The sequence below is a fragment of the Dermacentor albipictus genome, chromosome 2 (assembly GCF_038994185.2).
Source record: "Dermacentor albipictus isolate Rhodes 1998 colony chromosome 2, USDA_Dalb.pri_finalv2, whole genome shotgun sequence".
Classification (NCBI taxonomy): domain Eukaryota; kingdom Metazoa; phylum Arthropoda; class Arachnida; order Ixodida; family Ixodidae; genus Dermacentor; species Dermacentor albipictus.
The window spans coordinates 36,685,931-36,705,713 of NC_091822.1; the positions used below are offsets into that span (position 1 = coordinate 36,685,931).

The 19,783-nt window shown below is 47.0% G+C and overlaps 1 protein-coding gene across 2 annotated transcripts in view; it reads left to right on the forward strand.

Moving 5' to 3' along the window:
- Positions 1–12,842, forward strand: part of LOC139055910 (carboxypeptidase Q-like) — a 67,771-nt gene extending 54,929 nt beyond the window's left edge. For both annotated transcript variants that reach the window (XM_070533547.1, XM_070533548.1), the window contains exons 5-6: positions 9,736–9,839; positions 12,008–12,842. In XM_070533547.1, coding sequence (XP_070389648.1) covers positions 9,736–9,839; positions 12,008–12,583 — 680 coding nt within the window. In that variant the 3' untranslated portion in view covers positions 12,584–12,842. The remainder of the gene's footprint in view (positions 1–9,735; positions 9,840–12,007) is intronic.
- Positions 12,843–19,783: the final 6,941 nt, after the last annotated feature.

A 19,783-nucleotide genomic window follows, 5' to 3' on the forward strand; every position in this document is an offset into this window, starting at 1 on the left:
TGTGACCTTGCTCCGCCCCCTTTGCCGCCATGAAAGTTCCTGCGCGCCGGGCGAAGAGCGCGCGTTTCGCCTGTTGTGCTATCCACATCGCTGCGAGAATTTCATTCCGGGAGGGCCGAAATGCCTTGTTGCTGTGCGGTTGGGTGCCGAAACCAGACGAAGGATGGCAAGAAGTTATTTTGCATCGCGCGCGGCAACCAGAACCTAACCAGACGAAAAGTATGGTTACACAGAATTGCATGGACGGACTTTGAACCGTCGGTAACAGCAAGACACGTAACATACAACGATACAAAGGTGCGATAGAAAGTATACGCGTGCGTGTGTCGAGCGGTGATAGTATTTCACTCGCGTGCATGAATGTTGAGGGCCGAAGTTTGTGGAGATTATTTATTTTAGTTAGCTGCGAGCCCGCTGAATAGATCGGTATGACCTAGGATGCGAAGGACCGAAATGCCTTGTTGCTGTGCAGATGAGTGCCGAGATCAGACGGAAGACGACAAGTTATTTTGCATCCCGCGCAGCAAACAAAACCCAACCAGAAGGTAATTCTGGTTGCATAGAAATGGACGGAAAGACTGAACCGTCGGTAACTGCACGACTATGCGAGGAAAGTAACGTAGAGCGATACGAAGGTGCGAGAGAAAGCATACACCTGTGTGTGCAGAGCTGCAGTATTATTTCATTCGCGGGCATGAATGTTGACGGCCGAAGTTTGAGGAGTTTACTGATTTTAGTGCATTACGAGCCCGTTAACCTAGCAAGTGCAGTATTACCTAGCATGCAAGTAAATAGTGGGGCAGAAACGCATTAACTTGCTGACAAATATCCGCATTGCGTTACGTGCGATAAAAAATAAAATTCAGCAGCGAATTCTACTTTTACACTTTCCTGTGTTTGTGCGCGCGTTGTTGACTGCGCTTTACAACATGTCCAAATAATTTCCAATATCCTAATCGTATTTTGTGCATTGCATATGTGAATAAATATATTGCTAGGTGCCTGCATTACTCTGTTTTTAAAAACGAATACTGCATAGCCACAGCTACTGGCCGTCAAATAATAAAGCGTAATACAGTATATAAAAGTACATTACATACAGCTGCGAGCTCGTACCTTCCAAGTTTCCCTTACACTCGAAGATGTTTCAGTAATCGGCAATGCCATTTGCTGATGAAAAACACACAACTGCAAATGAACATAAGAAAATCGCCACAAGCGATACACGGATTGCCAGCAAAACACAGTGCAGTAATAGCTGGGCCAATCCGCGTGCGTTTCGTATAAGGGCCCTTTAATTCTTACGGGGCTTTCGCGGTGCACGGAGGTGAAAACGGATAAACACAACAATGCGCGTCATGATTCGAGTTTACGCGGCGATGTCGCATGGTTAACGAGAACAGTCAACCGCATTCACACACGCGCACACACTACGCTTGATATTGGTGTGCCGCGAGATCAGATCGCGCTGCCAGCCCGTACACGATCGAGGAAACACGCTGACACGATCCATACCGCCTCTTCATCATGTCGCGACAGTTGCACTGGCTCGTAGCATTGAACCACAAGTCACAGCAGTCGTCGTGTAATCGCTACACGACAGACACACTCAGCGGCAAGAAGACTGTTGGCGCACTCGTTTCCACACACACACAGGATGTTGTTTAGTTGCCGTGAAAGTCACACGCTTTGAGAATCGCACGTATGAGCGACGTTATGTCGAAAGTTTTCCGGTCCAAGCGACTGTCAGCCTTCATTTTTACACGACTTCTTCGTTCAATGCACCCGCTATGTGTACGCAGCACACTTACATGCAAAACATTTCACAGAACATACGGGATTAAGCGCAAGCAATCACCAAGGCTCGCGCGGTGATTGAGCGCAAATGAACGAAATGTAAACACGCGGAATCGAGGCGATCAAGCCCTCATTATGCTCTCTTGAGCTATTTTGTTGGAGCGCTCATTTGAAATTAAAGGACTAAATTTAGCAGTTAGGGTCCTTCTTTCGTTTTTCGCCACAGTCAGGCACCAGTAGGTTTTATTTCCGCGCGTATGCAGATATTTTTAGAGCGCAGCTCTTTGGCGTCCGTTCCTGGGTTTCGCGTCGTCGTCGGCGTCGTCGTCGTCGGCGTCGGCCTCGTAACCAGCTCGCCTCCGCCGCCGCGCATGCGCGCTGTCGGCTCTCCGGGCGAGGGAGGATGATGGAAGGGAGGAGGAGAGACTGTGGAGGAGGGCTGGCTACACAAATGGCTCTTTGGCGTCCGTTCCTGGGTTTCGCGTTGTCGTCGGCCTCATAACCAGCTCCGCCCCCCTTTCATCCCCCCAGCGCTAGCAGCGACCGACTGATACCGCTTTCGTGAGTCCGCTACCGCACTCACGAAAGACGTCGTGCACTTCCTGCAACTCGCATTAACCGTCCATCGATCCACACCGATGTTAGTAGTGGGGGACTTTAATGTTGACATAAAGACAAACAGCAATTTCCTAACACTTATGCGGGAGAACATCCCGTTCCTCTCGCTCGTAACGCGTCCCACGGCTGTGACAACCTCGCGAGGCACTTGTATAGATCTCGTCTTTGAGAATCAAGCATTGGTGTACCAAGTCGAACATATATCAGTCTATTTCTCCGACCACAAAGCTTCCTTCATGACTGTCAAGAACTGTTAATGGAGTCTTTGTTAAAGGAATACGTGTGAAAAATAAAAAAAAATTCTGTGATAGCGCATACATGTGTTGCTCGATTTCTTTGCCTCAATCTATCGAAAAGGTGAAACAGCTTATTTGCTGCGCTCAAATTTCGCATTAGGAAGTAACGTAATCGTCGGTAATTTTTTCACCTCACGAATTCCGCGGCGCCGTAGTTTAGCGTGGGCGCCGTCTGCTGCAGGAACTTCCCAGGGGGCGCGCGCGGCAGATGGCGCTACCTTGAAAATTATAGAGGGACCTTTGCAACGACAATTGGGAGTGTTCCTGCGAAGGTTTTTGTGCCTCCTCGACATTGATGACCCCTTCCTCATAAAGACGCCAGGTACTGTCTCCACCTTCCTCCGTGAGGAATGTCCAAAGGCTGTCCGAGCCTTTTCCGTGGACATCAAGGACTTGTATTACTCCTTGCCTCAAGAAGATGTATGCATTGAAGTCGGCCATTGCATTGACAAATATGGTGTTCTTAGGTTTCAGAATGCATGTGGTATCAACGTCGACAAGTTTTTAGAGCTTTTAAGGTTTTGTATGCTATCCACTTTCGTTTCAATGGAGGATAAGTTTTTTATACAGAAGAAAGGTGTGTGCATCGGATCATGTACAGCCACTGTTCTTAGTGACATATTATTAGCCAGCTATGACCACAATCTTGTAACTAAGCTCAGCCAGACAAGCACTGTAAAAGTGATGCGATACGTCGATGACTTTCTAATTTTTTACAATACTAACACCACTGACACGCAGCCTGCTGCTGCTATAATATTTGACTTGTTCCGCGCAGTTCTAGATTCTTTCGAATTGACCACGGAGCATCCGTCAGACAACAAACTTCGTTTCTTAGACTTGGAGCTAACGTTCTTAAGCAATCATGTATATTGGGGGTGGGGGACTCCGGAAATTTTGACCACCTGGGGTTCTTTAACGTGCACCTAAATCTAAGTACACGGGTGTTTTCGCATTTCGGCCCCATCGAAATGCGGCCGCCGTGGCCGGGATTCGATCCCGCGACCTCGTGCTCAGCAGCCTAACACCATAGCCACTGAGCAACCACGGCGGGTCTTCGAAAAGCAAGTAGCCAGACTGAAGCTCGCAGGTTTCTCAGTACCACTTTTGACCAGCATCGCTGAAATCCTCGCAACGAACCTTAAAGGAAAGCAGTCGGCAGCTGTTCTATCCGAGAATTGCTCACGGCAAAAGGTTGCGGTTATACCGCATGTTCACCAGGTTGCGCAGAATCTCAAAAAGGTTGTCAGCAGGGCAGGCGTCAGGTTGCTGTTTACTGCCAAAAATAAGTTAGGTAGCCTGTGCCACCAAGTCAATAGGGTAAGCAAGAACAACAAAAAAAGATGTAAAAAACAGCACACACAGAGGTTTGTTGGTGACTGTTGTGACTGTGTGGTGTATAAGATCCCCCTTTCATGCAAGCGTTTTTATATCGGCCAAACGGGGCGTTGCATCAATGACCGCATGCGCGATCACTTCAACAAATTTCAAAAACGGGCAAAAGATAGTCAGTTGTCACTGCATTGCAATGAATGCGGCTGCAAGCCATCCTTCGAAGGTGTAACCTATCTGTCAAAATATCGCGATGAACGCGCACGCCTTTTGAAGTATTTTGAGTGTTTCGATGTAGAGTGTAATTTCATCGTATCCTCATGCATTCTTAGTTTCAAATTTCTTGAATTTATTTTGTGTAGCTATATATTTTGGCGTGCGCGCGACCTCTTCTGTATGATTATTTAGAGATGTTATGTAAATTTTTCTCTTGTTCATGTGATTTGTTATGTGTACTCTTGCAAGTAGCTAGTTGTCCATTTTACTGAAGCTGATGTAATGCATTTTTTTTTTTACTCTGTTGAACTCGAAGCGTGTGAGCTGCCACGAACTGCGGAGGGACAGGGACCTTTGTCAGGCTTGATTGCCTTTAGCCCCTGCCCCTGCAGTGAGCTTTGTATGCTGCTTACTGTAAATAAAAACACTTACATACTTACTTATATCCGAAGCATTCCACATTCACGTTAGTGGCGAAGCATGTGTGAGCCTTCCGTCCATTTCTCTCCTTCCGAAGGAGATTACTTTCCTATCACATTATTTGCAATTCCCCCTGCGCATGCCCAATTTTGTAGATTCTGTGGTTTCAGATAGCGGCGGAGCATATATATGCTGACTGAAGGAATAAAGACACTTTGGTTGTTAGTCAGCGCTGTTGTCTGTGTCCCTTCGCTCGTGCTCGTCCCGTCGTTTAGCGCTGTTTTTATTGCTCGTAATCATGAACCAGCCAGCCCAAATGCGTACTCTTTTGCGGTCGCTTCTTGTTGATCACTTTTATTTGGCAACTGAATTTCAGGTGGCCTTTAAAGGCAATCGTAGATTTTTTTTTACTGAGACGAGGCCGTCAACATCCACTTTGGTTTCTCTTGCGGACCCCCGAGTTTCTATGTATTGTTTGCTATACGGTTATTTTTGCTTCACCCACTCACGTAAAGTGCGTAGCTGCGAACTAGGGCCAGGAAAGAGTGCGGCAGACGGTTGGCTGACCACATTCAATCGATTTCGTGGCAACTGCCCATGCATGAGTTGCGCTGGGCCACTTCCAGTTGTGGCGAGCGACGTGCACCGGTAAACGCTAAGTATTCCGCTACCGCCTGGCGCAAGGGGTGCTGATCGAGTGTAGCCACTTGAACGAAGCCTTTAAGAACTCTGTTAAACCACGGTACTTGACCGTACGCCTGCGGGTAGCACACGGACGCAAGTCTCAAGTGGATACGGCAGTCTTGCAGGAAGGCTTCTAACTCCCGAGCTGAAAACTGTGGTCCGTTATCGCAAACAATTTCACCCGGGTAGCCTTCGCGCGTGAACACAGATGCCAAGAAGCTTGTTACTGTGCGGGTTGTGGTATCGCAGCAGAAGTATACTTCAGGCCACTTGAAATAACATCGACAAACGTGGTTGCGTGTCTGAAATCGTGCCGCGCCCCCTATGAGGGACCGACAATGGCCATGCCCAGCTTAAGCCAACGTTGGTCTGAAAAGGGGACCAAATTCAATGGTGCAGCCTTCACCTTAGTGCTTTTCCACGCTGCTTGGTAGATCCATCACTAGCTCGACATGTCGGTTCATGGCCAGCCAGCAATATATTTCTGGAAGCCACACTTTTGTCCGCACCACTCCGGGATGAGCCTCGTGAACTACGGCAATTACCTGAGGCATAAGTGAAGTGGGAACCACAAGCCGTTTGCCACGCAAGGTCAAGCTGTCCACTACTAAAAGTTCGTCACGTACTTTGAAGGGCTGAAGTTCGTCCCGCAAGGATTGGTGAGCTGGCCACGATGACTGTATATAGGCCTTGCTTTGCTGCCAGGCACTGCTTTTCGACTGGCCCTCTTCAAACGGTTCTCTTGTGATGCAAGAAGGGAGTTGGAGAACTGATGCCACTTAGTTTAACAAAGTTTTCTTCCTGCGAAGATGACGAGGGCAGACGTGATAGTACACCCACTACTTGATTTTTTGACGCCTTACGATGCATGAATGCATAGTTGAACTGTAATAGGCGCTCTGCCCATCGCGCTATCCTCAAGGAACGCCTCCCTGGTCCTTGAGTTCAAAGCAATGTTACCAAGGATTGGTAGTAGGCCAGAAGCGTGAAGTGGCGTTGCGACATGTACACGTGCCAGCCATCATACGTCGAAACACACGCAAGCGCTTCACATTCTCCTAGTGAATATTTCCTGTCTGCTGGTGAAAAATTCGAGACGCGAAGGCAAGAGTGTGTGATTCATCTCCATCCACCTCTTGTAGAACCGCTCCAAGCCCACAGTCATAAGCGTCAGTAGAAACGACAACTTGAAAAGATACATCGAGCAGTTGCAGTAGGGTGCTGGACCCAAGTGCGTCTTCTATCTTTCTAAAACTGGCGTCTACTGCGTTGTACCAAACGAATGACTTCCCCTTTCTCTAGCTTAGTCTACTAGCCTGACATAGTCTACTAGCCTAACTCTAGGGACTGAAAGCGCCGGTCCTTCAAAATGTTGTCTAAAAAGGGCATGAGCTAGAATGGGAACTGATGATCCCGAATCTACAAGGAGAGTTATATCCGAATGGTCAATTAGCACTGTAACGAGAAATGCAGGCCGAGCGGACGTCATCACAGCCAAAATGCTCAAAACTTCCTCGTTGGCTCAACTTTCCCCTCCTAGCTCAGGAACCGTTGCGACGTCTCCTTTCCTTCAAACACAGCGTAAGTGACGTATTGTACCGGAACCATGACAACTCTTTGCTTTTGGTGGGACAGCGAAATGAGGCAGCATTGTGCTGAGATGTACCGCTGAGCGGTATGACTTGTGCCTGCGTGAACGCCTCTAGCTGCCGTCTAAATATACTGCGCGTTGGCGTCTTTTCACGAGTATTCGTGCGCTGAATATCTGCATAGGCAAATTCTTGGAGATCGTTGGTTACCTGCTGAAACGGCGTTGTCACGAGTGCAGCTATAGCAAACCAAAGAGAGGACCCATCCACAAGAAATCACGCAAGCTCCGAGGTCATTCACCCGCAACGAACTGGCCAGGCAGCGAGTCTTCCTGGGAATGAAAAAAACGCGTAGCAGAATGCTCCCGCAATGTGGTAAGGTACTCATTAATTGCTTCACAAGCTTGCTGAACGCGCCTGCCGAAACGGTGCCGTTCGGCCACAACACTGATTGCTGTCTTTAATGAGGATGCAGAGTTGTGACTGCGAAGCCGTACGAAGATGCTTCAGGCCATGCGTCTGCAGTGTTCTTGCCATTTCCTTATAGCTTATCACTAGCAGTTCACTCACCTGGCTTAGCATTGTGTGAAGATGGACGAGGAAGAGTGTAAAATATGCGCTAACCTTCAAGGCCATGGCTGTGGATTTGTAGGGCCTTGCAAGGATCCGGCGTACAGTCCGAGGTACCCTCAGCGAGCAGGAAGTTCTCGAAAATGCGTGGTCATTTCGGCCACGCCCGCAGGCCAGGTGCGGGCAGGAACAGGGGCGGCGGGGCGTGCCCCGAAACACTCGTGATGAAGGGAAGCCGTTCGTGAAAATTGCGCTCCTCGAAGCCGACTAACCCTCGTCGCCAATGTAGTGGTGACGTGGGTCGCGGCAGAATAAAGAGTGATCGAACAAACGACACAGCAGCAAATGTCCCTTTATTCAAACGCACGCACTTCTATATACACTGGAAGACACTTGTACCAACAGCGGCAGTGATCACGAAACCGAAACCAAATATGAAACGAAAAGGTTCAAATATTGTGACTTCGCAAGCAGATGTATTGTAAAAATGTCACTTGTTGAAAGAAGTGTGAAAATTAGTTAACTTCATAAATTATCGTATCTTTAAATTTACAACACTTAACCCAGTAATGAAAATAATATCACAATTCTGTTAACTGCACTTAATAATATACAATAATAATGTATTAGACTCCGCTCTGAGAAATACCTCAATTTTGGGACTAACACTTTTGTTATACAGAATTACGGATTTGTAAAACATGTGCTTTTATTTTTCTGTTTTTACTGATTTGCGGCACAAATCGAAATTCCGCTTCCTAAAGTTGCGAGGTTTATTTTTTTCTCTAAATTCAACGAATTTAATTCAATTCGGTCGAGCGCGTGTACTACAGGACACTTGTGTGTTTTACAAATATTTGAATAAGGAAAACACTGTTGGCCTCGAACTGAAGGTTCCTTTGAAGCAAAGTTTTGCTTCCATCACACCACAGACATTAAAGTCCAATTCATGCCGCTGCGCTTGTTGACGAATTCGCTGTTGACATGTCTGGGAACTATATAGTCATCATATATTTATTTTCCAGAGGTGTAACCACCTACTCTACTGCTTACTTAGGCGCGGGCGTGATCCGCAGCAAGTATTACCGCGTAGCAATAAGCGATGGTGGGCTCCGGTACCATATATGCATCATATAAGATGTATATTAGATTCAGGTTGGTTGTCATGCAGTCAAACTGAATATGGTTTCATTGTGTGGTTGATCATATGGCTTTAAAAGTTTTATGCGAAGCATATTACGAGGGCTCAACCCAGCTCCTCAGGCGCGGCGGTGACCATGAAATCACGTGACACCGTGACGTCACGACAGAGGAGAAGTGGCTTTGGCTCAACGCTTGCAAGACGGGCTGGGTGGGAATCGAACCAGGGTCTCCGGAGTGTGGGACGGAGACGCTACCACTGAGCCACGAGTACAACGCTTCAAAGCGGTACAAAAGCGCCTCTAGTGAATGCGGTGTTGCCTTAGAAACGCGCTGTTTCTAAGGCGTGCGTCTCTTGCTCAGGCGCACATTTCGTTGCCGCGCCGAACGCTGCTTTGCTCGACGCTCACCGCGTCCAATGCGGGGCGCGTAGTCGCTGCCCTGTAGCCCATTGTCTTACACCCCTTGGCGGGTCGACGGGAACGCTGTCGCGTTCCACTCTTGAAGGCGAAGAAGTAATGCATGAGTTGTTTCTTCGTCTAGCCGAACCAAATATAGCCAAGCAACAGCAGTTCACCAGGCTAAACAGTGGTTCAACAACTAAAATAAAGGCTAGTATGCTTCGCATCCTGGGCTTAACCTTACCTAAGCCACAGCCATTTTTTTTTTAATAGAAACCCCTACTTCCAAGCGAATTGGCCGACCCTTTTACAATAGTGCATTTCCTCTTAGAAGAAGTAACTGGCCAGAAAACTGTCAGCTACCGTAATGCCGATTAGGCCGCTTAGTTGAACGGCAACTTCTTTTCTTTTAAATTCGTATTCTTGCAAGAACTTGGTTTTCAAAGGCCACTTCTCCATTTTTAAATGCATGCACATTGCGTCAAGATTTTCTACCTATTCATGCTGCGCTTCCTCGAAAGAATATTCTATGAGCACACCAGCGCATTCTGCGGGGCATGCGAGCGCGGGCCCGCTGTTACGGTGTACGGCAGCATGCCGGTTTAACAAGCATGACTTGTTCTGAATGTAATATTCTTCCCGTAAATACCTGAATCTCTGTGCCTTTCTCAGGCATAACGCCTGTCGTCAAGCTCATCATGCGCAACAAGGATCTGCCTGCAGTAATCTCCAGAAATACGGTAGCCGAAATAACCGGAAGAGAAAAACCTCGTGAGGTAAGCTGTCTGACATTATAGACTCGGATTTTTGCTTGAAGCTGAAAGGAAATTTGATGTCAGTGAAGCATAACACTTCATTACGATGTCTGTATTTTTTATTTTTCGGCGATTTTGCTGTCTTCTGAAGATTTTATACCCGTTGTAACAGTAAGGGCACGTTTTTGTGGCTACACATAATTATGCGTGCACAGAAGCCATTGTGAACTATCCCTTGAATCATCGTCGGCAGTCGTAAAGCTTTGGCCGGTTTAAACGTAAAACCGGCGCCATTCCTGGAGGCAGTGACACTCGTATATAAGTAATAGCGTTTCCAGTATTCGCGGACAAATGAAAGCGAGAAAAAATGTCATGTAAGCTTATTTCTGTCTGCAACGGGGTCCCAATATGTCGGACTTACTGCATTAACCTTACTCGATCATCGCAATGATTCCCTGCTGTATCTTTCACCATTATGCGCATGGCAATCTAGTGCCACGATCAGGACGTCAGCTCAACAGGTATGACGCTTTTCTAAGCAGGAGGTCTTAGTCTAAGTTATCGTGTCTCGCCACTATAACAAGTGCCTTCATTTTCCCTGTAATGGGTCAATGAGTAGTTTTTCTTATTGAAGTACCCTGAAGGCCCATACAGGCATTACACAGCAGGGGTGTTACAATAAATCAGTGATAGTTACAGTATACACATTTAAACAGATAATGCGCGATAAAATAAAAAGAACACAGCGGAAAGACAGGGAACAAAAAAGAAAAAGAGCACTACAATGACACATCCTACAGGAAATTGCTCAAGAGTATTTACGAAGCAATGCGAAAACTAACCTGCTAGTTAAAGTTATACCCCTCCCCTCCATATGGCGCTGGAGTTTTAGCCCAACACCGTAGTGATGCCAAATAAGTGCGTCATTTAATGGAAGTCCCGTGATACTAAACGGTGCGCTAAAACAGCACGTGCGCACGGAAACAAAATGTTTTATATCACAAGAAGGAAAATGGGCGCTAGATGTAGACGCATGACCTGTGCAAAATGATTACGTACGCACACACAAAGTGGCGTGACGAATTGATACTTTACAAAAACAAAATTCAATTTTGCCAATGATCTATCAACTCGGGTAACTGAAGTCAACTGATCTGGAAACTTAACTGAACATGCCATCAATATTTCACCAGTTCCGCTTCATTCCCGACACATTTATGTCGGCATGACACAGAGATTTTTGTTCATATACAAAGGGAATTCACAGAGATCGGCAATAGTTGGAGCACTCTTGCCTGCTACTCTGTAATGGGGAAGTGGGAAGGGGAAGGAAAGTATATCAGTTAATGATAACGAGAGGATAATGAGTGGCTTCGTATGTTTATTAGACAGCACGGCTACTGAAGCCGGTCTTCAGCTCTGTGTGGCGCACGCAACTTCAGCATCGTTTTAAATGGTCGTCGGTGCACTCCAGCCTTGTGATCTTCCGCATGCTGGAGCCGTTTTCAAGAAATTAACTACTTTTACACAGTCGGCAACAAGATTTTGTTGGACACGGAGTTGGCGAAAAAGCTGGACGTCTGCAAAGCCTGGGCATATAGCCTCGATTTTGGACTTTCAGTGCCGCAGTAGCCTTTATGATGCACACGGTGATTAAATAAATAAGAAGCGCCGTGCCACATGAGCACCTAAATTAATGTTTGTCGAGGAACTCACGTCCAGTAAACTTTCTTGGCCAACTGTGCGTACCGAAGAAGTTCATTGAGTTCTCTAGGCCTTTAGAGTGGGCCGTATTGGAAGCGCTACGTAACCTACAGACCTCAAAACGCAGTGTGTCAAAATTCTATTTTAAAGCCGTAATTTATTCACAGCTCATGGCAAAGAAATAAATGATAAAATAATTCATTAAGAGCTCGCCAGTACCGACATAAGTGTAATAGCAGGTAAATCGTGCATTGTCCTCCACATTTGCTCTACGCTCTTCGTATTACGATGCCAGCAAAGTTTTTGTCCCGGTATTGGACTCCCACGTCATCGCAATAAGGTAATGATACTTCAATAAGGCGTCCTGAGAAGTTCCGGCTAGTTTCCTATTCGAACGAGATTGTTGTAATATAATAACGCATCCACTCATGTGCGGCATAATATTGCAAATTTTCGCGTATTTGAATTAGCATTTCGAAACGCAGGTCGTCATCGTTAGTGGCCACATCGACTCCTGGGACGTTGGTCAAGGCGCCATGGACGACGGCGGAGGTGCGTTCATTTCTTGGCGGGCGCTGGACGTGCTCCGCCAGCTCGGGTTGCGGCCACGGCGCACTGTCCGCTCTATCTTGTGGACAGCCGAAGAGATGGGCTTCATAGGTGCTGCGCAGTACTTCAAGGATCATGGGGACGAAAAGAAGGAACGCGTGAACATCGCAATGGAGTCCGATATGGGGACCTTCAAGCCGATGGGGCTTGAATTCAGCGGACACAGTGAACGGGCAAAATGCGTGATTGCGGAAGTGCTCAGCCTTTTCAGCGGCATAAACGCTACCGAACTGAGGACTGGAGCAGAAGCACCAGACCTCGAGCAGTGGATCTCGGCAGGATTTCCGGTCGCATCACTTATGACGGACAATGGGAAATACTTCTATTTTCACCACACGGATGGGGACACCATGACTGTTCACGACCCGATCATTTTAGACCTCTGCACTGCCCTGTGGGCTGGCGTTGCGTACGTTCTTGCAGATCTGGAAGACAGTCTGCCTCGAAGATAAATATAGACACGGAGCGCTTCTATTGCTTTGTGTTGTATGCATTCATGCAGCTTCAGACTTTCGTACGCACAAAATATCCTCCTGCATATTTAGTTGTCTGCTTTTACAGCCATGCAATGGCGCTTGTGGCACTCGAAAAAGTTAGTGGTCTCAAATTTTCAAAAGTGGCTTTTCTAAACGGTACTATTATCTGTTGTATAATCTGTGAGTGTTGCCGGTGTACCATTTAGACAATAAAAATATATCAGTTAGCAAGCTATCTGTGAACAATACAACACACTGGCGGGCTGTGCGTGCACTGCTTAACCTTTCTAGAATGCTCCTACGACCGGTACGAACGGCTGCAAGATTTCTCGATCATTTCTATAACCTAATTAAGAAGCGGAATATAATTAATCCAGCCATATATCAGAATGTTCAACGGAAGCGGAAGCGATATTTTGGCAATACGCTTGAGCCCTAACCAAACCTGAACCGAAAAAAGATAGTAAAGTTCATCGGTTCTGTGCGAAACGCTTCCAGCGTATAAGGTGACAACGGGTGCTGAATGGAAGGCACAATTCCCTTAATGACTTCTTCAATTGGCTCTGCCTACTAGGTTATTGTTACAACTGACAAATTGCGTAGGGTGTGAGAATGGGAATAGATGATGGGTATGTGCTGGTCAATATGGCCACCTCGGCAGAGAGGCTTGCATTTCTGAAGTAGGCCTTGCCAGTTGTGCTTTACGGCTATCAGGGGTTCTGCGGAATCAGCACTTCTGGTTACGTTCTCAATTTGACCGTTATGTGAACTTGTTACTGAACCTAGATAAACTAGATAAAGATAAATAGCAGAAAAGACGATGTCTTTACGGAGGGATATAAACAAGTATAGCGACATGACTGTAACCATAACCTGCGGTTGCTACTGCATGCCGTCACCGTCTCAGACCGCGGTTACCGCGCTTGTCAAAGGCGCGCGAAATCCGCTTTTGCTGCGCGTCATAATTCAAAGCACCATTTCGTGTATGGCCAGGTAGAGTCAACCGTTTTTTGACTTGTGGAAGTTTCTCGTGGGGCGCAATGGGTGCGTGGTCTTGAATGCTTTGTCCGCACATAGCCCCCCCCCCCCCCCAAATAAAAAAAAAACTAAGTCCTTTGAAACAGAAGTGATCCTGACTGAGAGATGCAAAGAAAGGTTTGTCGGCTCGATGCAGCCACATGTTACGATGGGGCGCATTAAGCTGTTTCACATGATGTGGTATTCATCGCACCGGAAGTGCGATTTTGGTCGCAAACGACGGGAATCGCAGTATCACGTGTCGACCACCTCACCCCTCTGTGGCTGCGACCTGCCGGTTGCTTGCGAGTCGCAACGATCGCACTGGTATTTCGTCGAAATTGCACCGAGGCTCTCGATAGCTATCTCGTTTGTTTTGGGAAATGACGTCGGTCGCTGAACACAACATTTAAATGTACTTTTTTCATCTATAAACGTCAGTTCGAAAAACCTTGAAGAGTGCAAAGAATTCAATGGAGCCGTGGATTCCGCAAGTGGTACGTACCATCAACACCGACTCGCGAACAAGGCAGAATTCGGTTCTGTGACTTTCAGGCGTTTGTTGATGTGCTACGTTGATAATCAAGCGACGCTTTCTTTTTTCAAGTTGGCTTCTGGTGCCGAAAGTATGTACGTTTGCGTGCGTTTCCGTTGTTCATGCGCGCTGCTGGTTGTAAATACTACGAGGTGTTCCTCACGCGAAGACACAGCCAATTTTCTGGTTTGTTGCGTACAAGCTACCCGCAATATAGAAAAACGCCACAGTTGTAGCACGGTATGCTTGTAGAGACAGAGGAAACAAAAGAAATGCAAATATGCAACTACGGTCAAATGCTTTCTCTAGGGGATGCGACATGACAGCATAATATCGCACCTGGCGTGATAATTTAGTTGCAGCCTGTTTGTTTCGGCTTTCACCCGTATTTACCCCAGTGAATTATTTCTTGCTTCTGTTACTTCCGTGTGAGACAGGACTTATTCAAGCTCGCATATATCGAACGCTCAACTACATATGGTAATCAATTTTCTGCAAACTCGTATTTATCGCTTTGACTGGGAGTAAAAAGCACCGTCAAATTGCTTTCGAAGCTTTCATGCGCGATAAGCATGATTTAAACAGTTTTATCTCTTTTTCTGATCTATCATCATTTCCTTCACGGAAGCAAATAAACCTCGGATGTGCTGCAAAATTTAATCAATGGAATTATGGGGTTTTACGTCCCAAAACCACTTTCTGATTATGAGGCATGCCGTATTGTAGGACTCCGGAAATTTGGACCCCCTGGGGTTGTTTAACGTGCACCTAAATCTAAGTACACGGATGTTTTCGAATTGCGCACCCATCGAAATGCGGCCGCCGTGGCCGGGATACGATCCCGCGACCTCGTGCTCAGCAGCCCAACACCATAGCCACTGCGCAACGACGGCGGGTTGCAAAATTTGCGGCCTCAGTGAACCTTTACTAAACGTCAGATTAAAAGGTAACTGCATGTTGAACTTTCTTCAGTGCATTGAATTTATTTTGTTTATGCTGGTCGTAACGCATTGCAATATTCTAAGAAAGTACTTCACCGCGAACATTCCAGCTTTTTCTTGCTTCTCGCCCGCTACCTCCTGTAAATGCACACAACAATATGGAAAGCAGGCAGACACCTTGTTTTAGAAACAGTAGATAACACATAAAAGAAAATAAAGCTCGTGTGGTGAAATCAGCCGGTTGGATCCCTTCCTGCGAATGATTACACCTTTTCAAGTGCGGATGGTTCTTGCACATTCACATCTAATAAAGCGTGCTGACATATCACGTGGCGTACCCAACAAGACAGAGGCACAGTTGCTATTGACTTTGTAATGACACGTTAAAAGTATACACTCCTAACTCTATGCCGTCGTTGCTGAATCTACAAAATAAGCATCATGCAACTTGCAAATTATACAAGGACACCATGACATACGCGTACACGAATATTATTTTTGTTAGATTGTGAGATGCAGCAGCATACTGTTTTATTCCACAGCGTGACTCAATGACATGGGTGTGCAAACTCCACGAAATTCTACTCCACCAACTTGCTTTGACTCATGTTTAGCAAAATTTTACGGCTCACATCAACTGAGGCTCACGGCTTGGTCCAAATTTTAGTCAGCTCAACGTTTTAGTCAGTTCACGAAGCTATGCCATGCATTACATAACATTAAAGTTGTGACCTGTGCAGCCCATAAGCAAGCATTGCATACGAGTTCATATTGCACTGCATGAAAATAAAGACAATGGGATACGTTGCAGTCAGTTCTATAGAATTTAATTGACCGTTGCGTGACAGTATTGCTTCATGTCGATTCCGACAACTGCATTGGAGCTGTATTGTAGTTTCGCCGATGCTGCTGGCTATCCTGGCCATTACTAGGTAGCCACATTTTGCATATTTCAACAAAACTTCAATAAGTGACTGTGGTGCACGATACTGAAATAAAAGAATTACATCACTGCAAGCCTAAAAACCAGAACATTATACAAACCCCTGCATACAATAAAACACACACGAATGCTAACTACATGAATAGACGGAATCACACTTCAGCCGAGTTGGCTGTCATATATTGCGAAAAAAAGCACACATCCGTACGGCAAACAGACCACGCATGATCACGGCATGTGTCAGATTGAAGGGTTATAGGGAGAACATACGTGCAACCTAGCAGTTAGCTCGACGTAGCAGCTACGGACACCGTTGCAATCCGCAGCCGGCCGCTGAAGTGCAGGAGTGTGCTGAATTGGGCTGGTTGATTCAAAGGGCCGTCTTTCTTGGAATAGGAAGAAAAATAAACGATTAATATGTGAAACAGCACAAGTATTCTTTATTCAACCTGGGTGGATGGCTCTCTCAGTCCAGAAAGCCATTGGAAAATGCCGTGGCCCGTACCCTGTCCACCAGGGTTCACTGATCCTCCAGGCATGTCCACACTATCACCTTGATAATATCCCTCTTGAGGTTTGTTTGATCTTTCAAATATCTCGGTATTCCTATGCCGTTAACATTGCCTCCCAAGATTCTTCGGTGGCTTGTAGTGGTTCTAAAGCTTCATTCTTACGGTTTCTCTCACGCTGTGGGTACACTAACACTATGTTTTGGAGGGTGTCTGGCACATCACTTCAGCATAGGTATGAGAACCTGGGCGGGGGGTGAATCCGGTGCATTCTAATTCCATGGACATGCGTATTCGTCTGTAGTCTGCCGAGGGCGATTGCTTCTTCCTTGCATAATTTTGGACGTGGTAGTGGAGATTGTCTTATCTCCAGTCGATTGAGGCGTAGTTGGTCGGAATGTCCTCTACCCTCGTCGCTGCCGTACTGCGTGAGGTAGGAAATTCCGGCTGGCGTGGTCTCGTTTCCTGTCGTGTGTTCGTGGTCTGGCTGAGGTGCATGTGACTAGGTTTCGGAGAGTTGCTGGTGCCTTGTTCTTTCTTTTACAATCTTCACTGCTGCGGCGGAGATTCAGTCTTATGTTTCTGCGCCTGGCTGTTGAGTCCCTCGAGATGAGTGCTGTGTTCTTGTATGTGGAGATGCCGAGGACGATTGCCACTTCCTCCGCAGATTCTGGAATTCTGGGCGGTATGTCGGTAGCGACTATCTGATTCATTTGGTTTTTGGTCACGCTAATCACGTATGCCCATCTATGACATGCCTCCTGCACAAATTTTTCTTGCAAAACACAGCTTTTGGTCTTTACTAACGACCTCCGTAGTTTGCTTGGCTCTGCATTCGGAATGGACAGTATTTGTTTTTATTTTAAAGCATTTTGCAAGGTTCCTCCTCATTTACTTTTTTAAGCCGGGAGAAATATCTAGATCCCAGTGTGATTTACTAGATTCGAGCTTTCAATTGTAACCGTACTCAGTTTATTTCTGATAATACTGTTGATTTGCCAGTACAGCCAGTGCTATTGGGTGTCCTTTAGAGGTCTTTACTGGTACCCTTACTTTTCTTAATCTTATGAATGACCTACCCAATAACATTTCATCAAAGGCTTGCTTATTCGCGGGTGACTGTTATTTGCCGGAAAATAGCTAAAAAAAGTTGATGTTGCCTTATTCCAGACTGACTTGAATAACATACTTGCCTGGTGTAGACCGTGGAACATGGGATTAAACTGCTGAAAATGCAAATCAATGCGCGTATCTCACAGTTCATAAGCATGTCCATACTATCACCTTGACAATATCCCTTTTGAGGTTTGTTTGATCTTTCAAGTATCTCGGTATTCCTATTTGTAATACCCTATCATGGAACCATCATGTAAGGTAAATCATCGTCAAAACTAACCGTTAGCTTTCTATATGGCACCCCCATCACTGGGGGTGCCATTATGAATGCGGCACTTTCGCAATTCATTCACAAGCCCAAACATGGATAACGTAACTAACGTCATAACAATGTGGCAGTGGAATTGCGCAGGGTTCGCCAGCAAACGGGCGACCCTGCGACAATACCTAAAAAGCGTAAAGGACAACCCCCAAGTAATCGCCTTGCAAGAAACGATCACATCATCACCTATCAAGCTCCCCGGTTTCCTTACGGTGGCTTCCACTGAAGGAGGAAGGGGGGTCGCTATCCTGGTCAGTAAAAAGTTCACGTGCCTTCAGCGAGACCTTCGTCCCGCGGACAATGGGATCGAGTACGTCATGGCCGAACTCCTTGTCGACCCCCCTACGCAGCGCTTAAGAAGAAACAGTATCTTCATACTGAATGTTTACTGCAGACCCAGCGTTCACAGAGCCAGGCCTAGTGGTATTCTCAAGAAGGCCGTGCATTTGGCTGGCTGTCAGCCTCTAATCGTCATGGGGGATTTTAATGCCCAGCATCAGGCGTGGGGCTATTGTACCAATACGAAGAAGGGTAGAGACATATGGGATGCGGCAGCGGAGGAAGATCTTACGCTGATAACCGATAAAGACTTTCCAACCAGGAGAGGGAACTCGGTATGCCGAGATACGACTCCGGATCTTACCTTTGTCAAGAACCTGGAAAACGTCAAGTGGACCAACACAGCCATGGACCTCGGTAGCGATCATTGCATCATCGAAGCTGTGATCAAGACTGCCCGCAACAAAACGAGGACCTTTAGGTTCACTGACTGGGACTTGTTCCGAGCCAACCGCTCCGAGCGCGTCCTTAACGATGATATGGACCTAGACTCTTGGTGCGACGAGATAAAGAAGGACGCGGCTAGAGCCACCAAGGAGGTGACAACCGATCTGGAGGTGGACAGGATGGACAGTAGGCTGGCGCATCTTTTGGAAGCCAAGCAGGCACTGCTCGCGAGATGGAAGACTCAGCGCCATAACAGAAGACTACGCAAGAAAATCTCCGATATAAACAAGATGATAGAGGCTCATTGCAAGGTGCTATGCAAGCAGCAATGGGACGAGCTGTGCGACTCGGTGGAGGGCCAGCTCAAGAACGGTAAAAGCTGGGGTCTCCTTAAGCACCTACTGCACGATGGCAACACCAAGTCCAACCAGAAGAGAGCTTTGGCGAAAGCTGTCCATTTGGCCACCGACTCGACTCCAGATGAGGCAGTCATGGAGCACCTCATAGACAAGTACCTGGCGGCCACGGACGATCCGTTGCCCCCCCAGTTTCCCGGGTACGAAGGGCGTGACGTACCATCTATGGACGAGGATTTCACCGTGGCTGAGGTCAAGCGAGTTCTCGCATCCCTCAACGGCAGATCTGCCCCTGGGCCCGACGGGCCCGACGGACGGTACAATTTCGTGCGATCTTTCCTTTCCTCAAGGTCCACTAGACTGAAGATTGACGAGTTTTTGACCCACGAAATCCAGCTTGGTCCAAAGGGAACACCTCAGGGGGCGGTGATCTCCCCGACGCTGTTCAACATCTCCCTGATCAACCTGTCGAGGGCCTTGAACAAAATCCCCAACATTAACCACACGATCTACGCGGATGACATCACCATCTGGTGCTCCAGTGGATGTGAAGGGCAGGTCGAGGGTGCTTTGCAAGAGGCCATCGATCTGACGGAGCGGTATCTAATCCCCACCGGGCTAAGGTGCTCGCCCGCTAAATCCGAGCTCTTGCTCTACAAGAAGAGGCCCAGAGGCGGTTCACACCGATCCTGGAAGCCAGCAGCAGAGAGC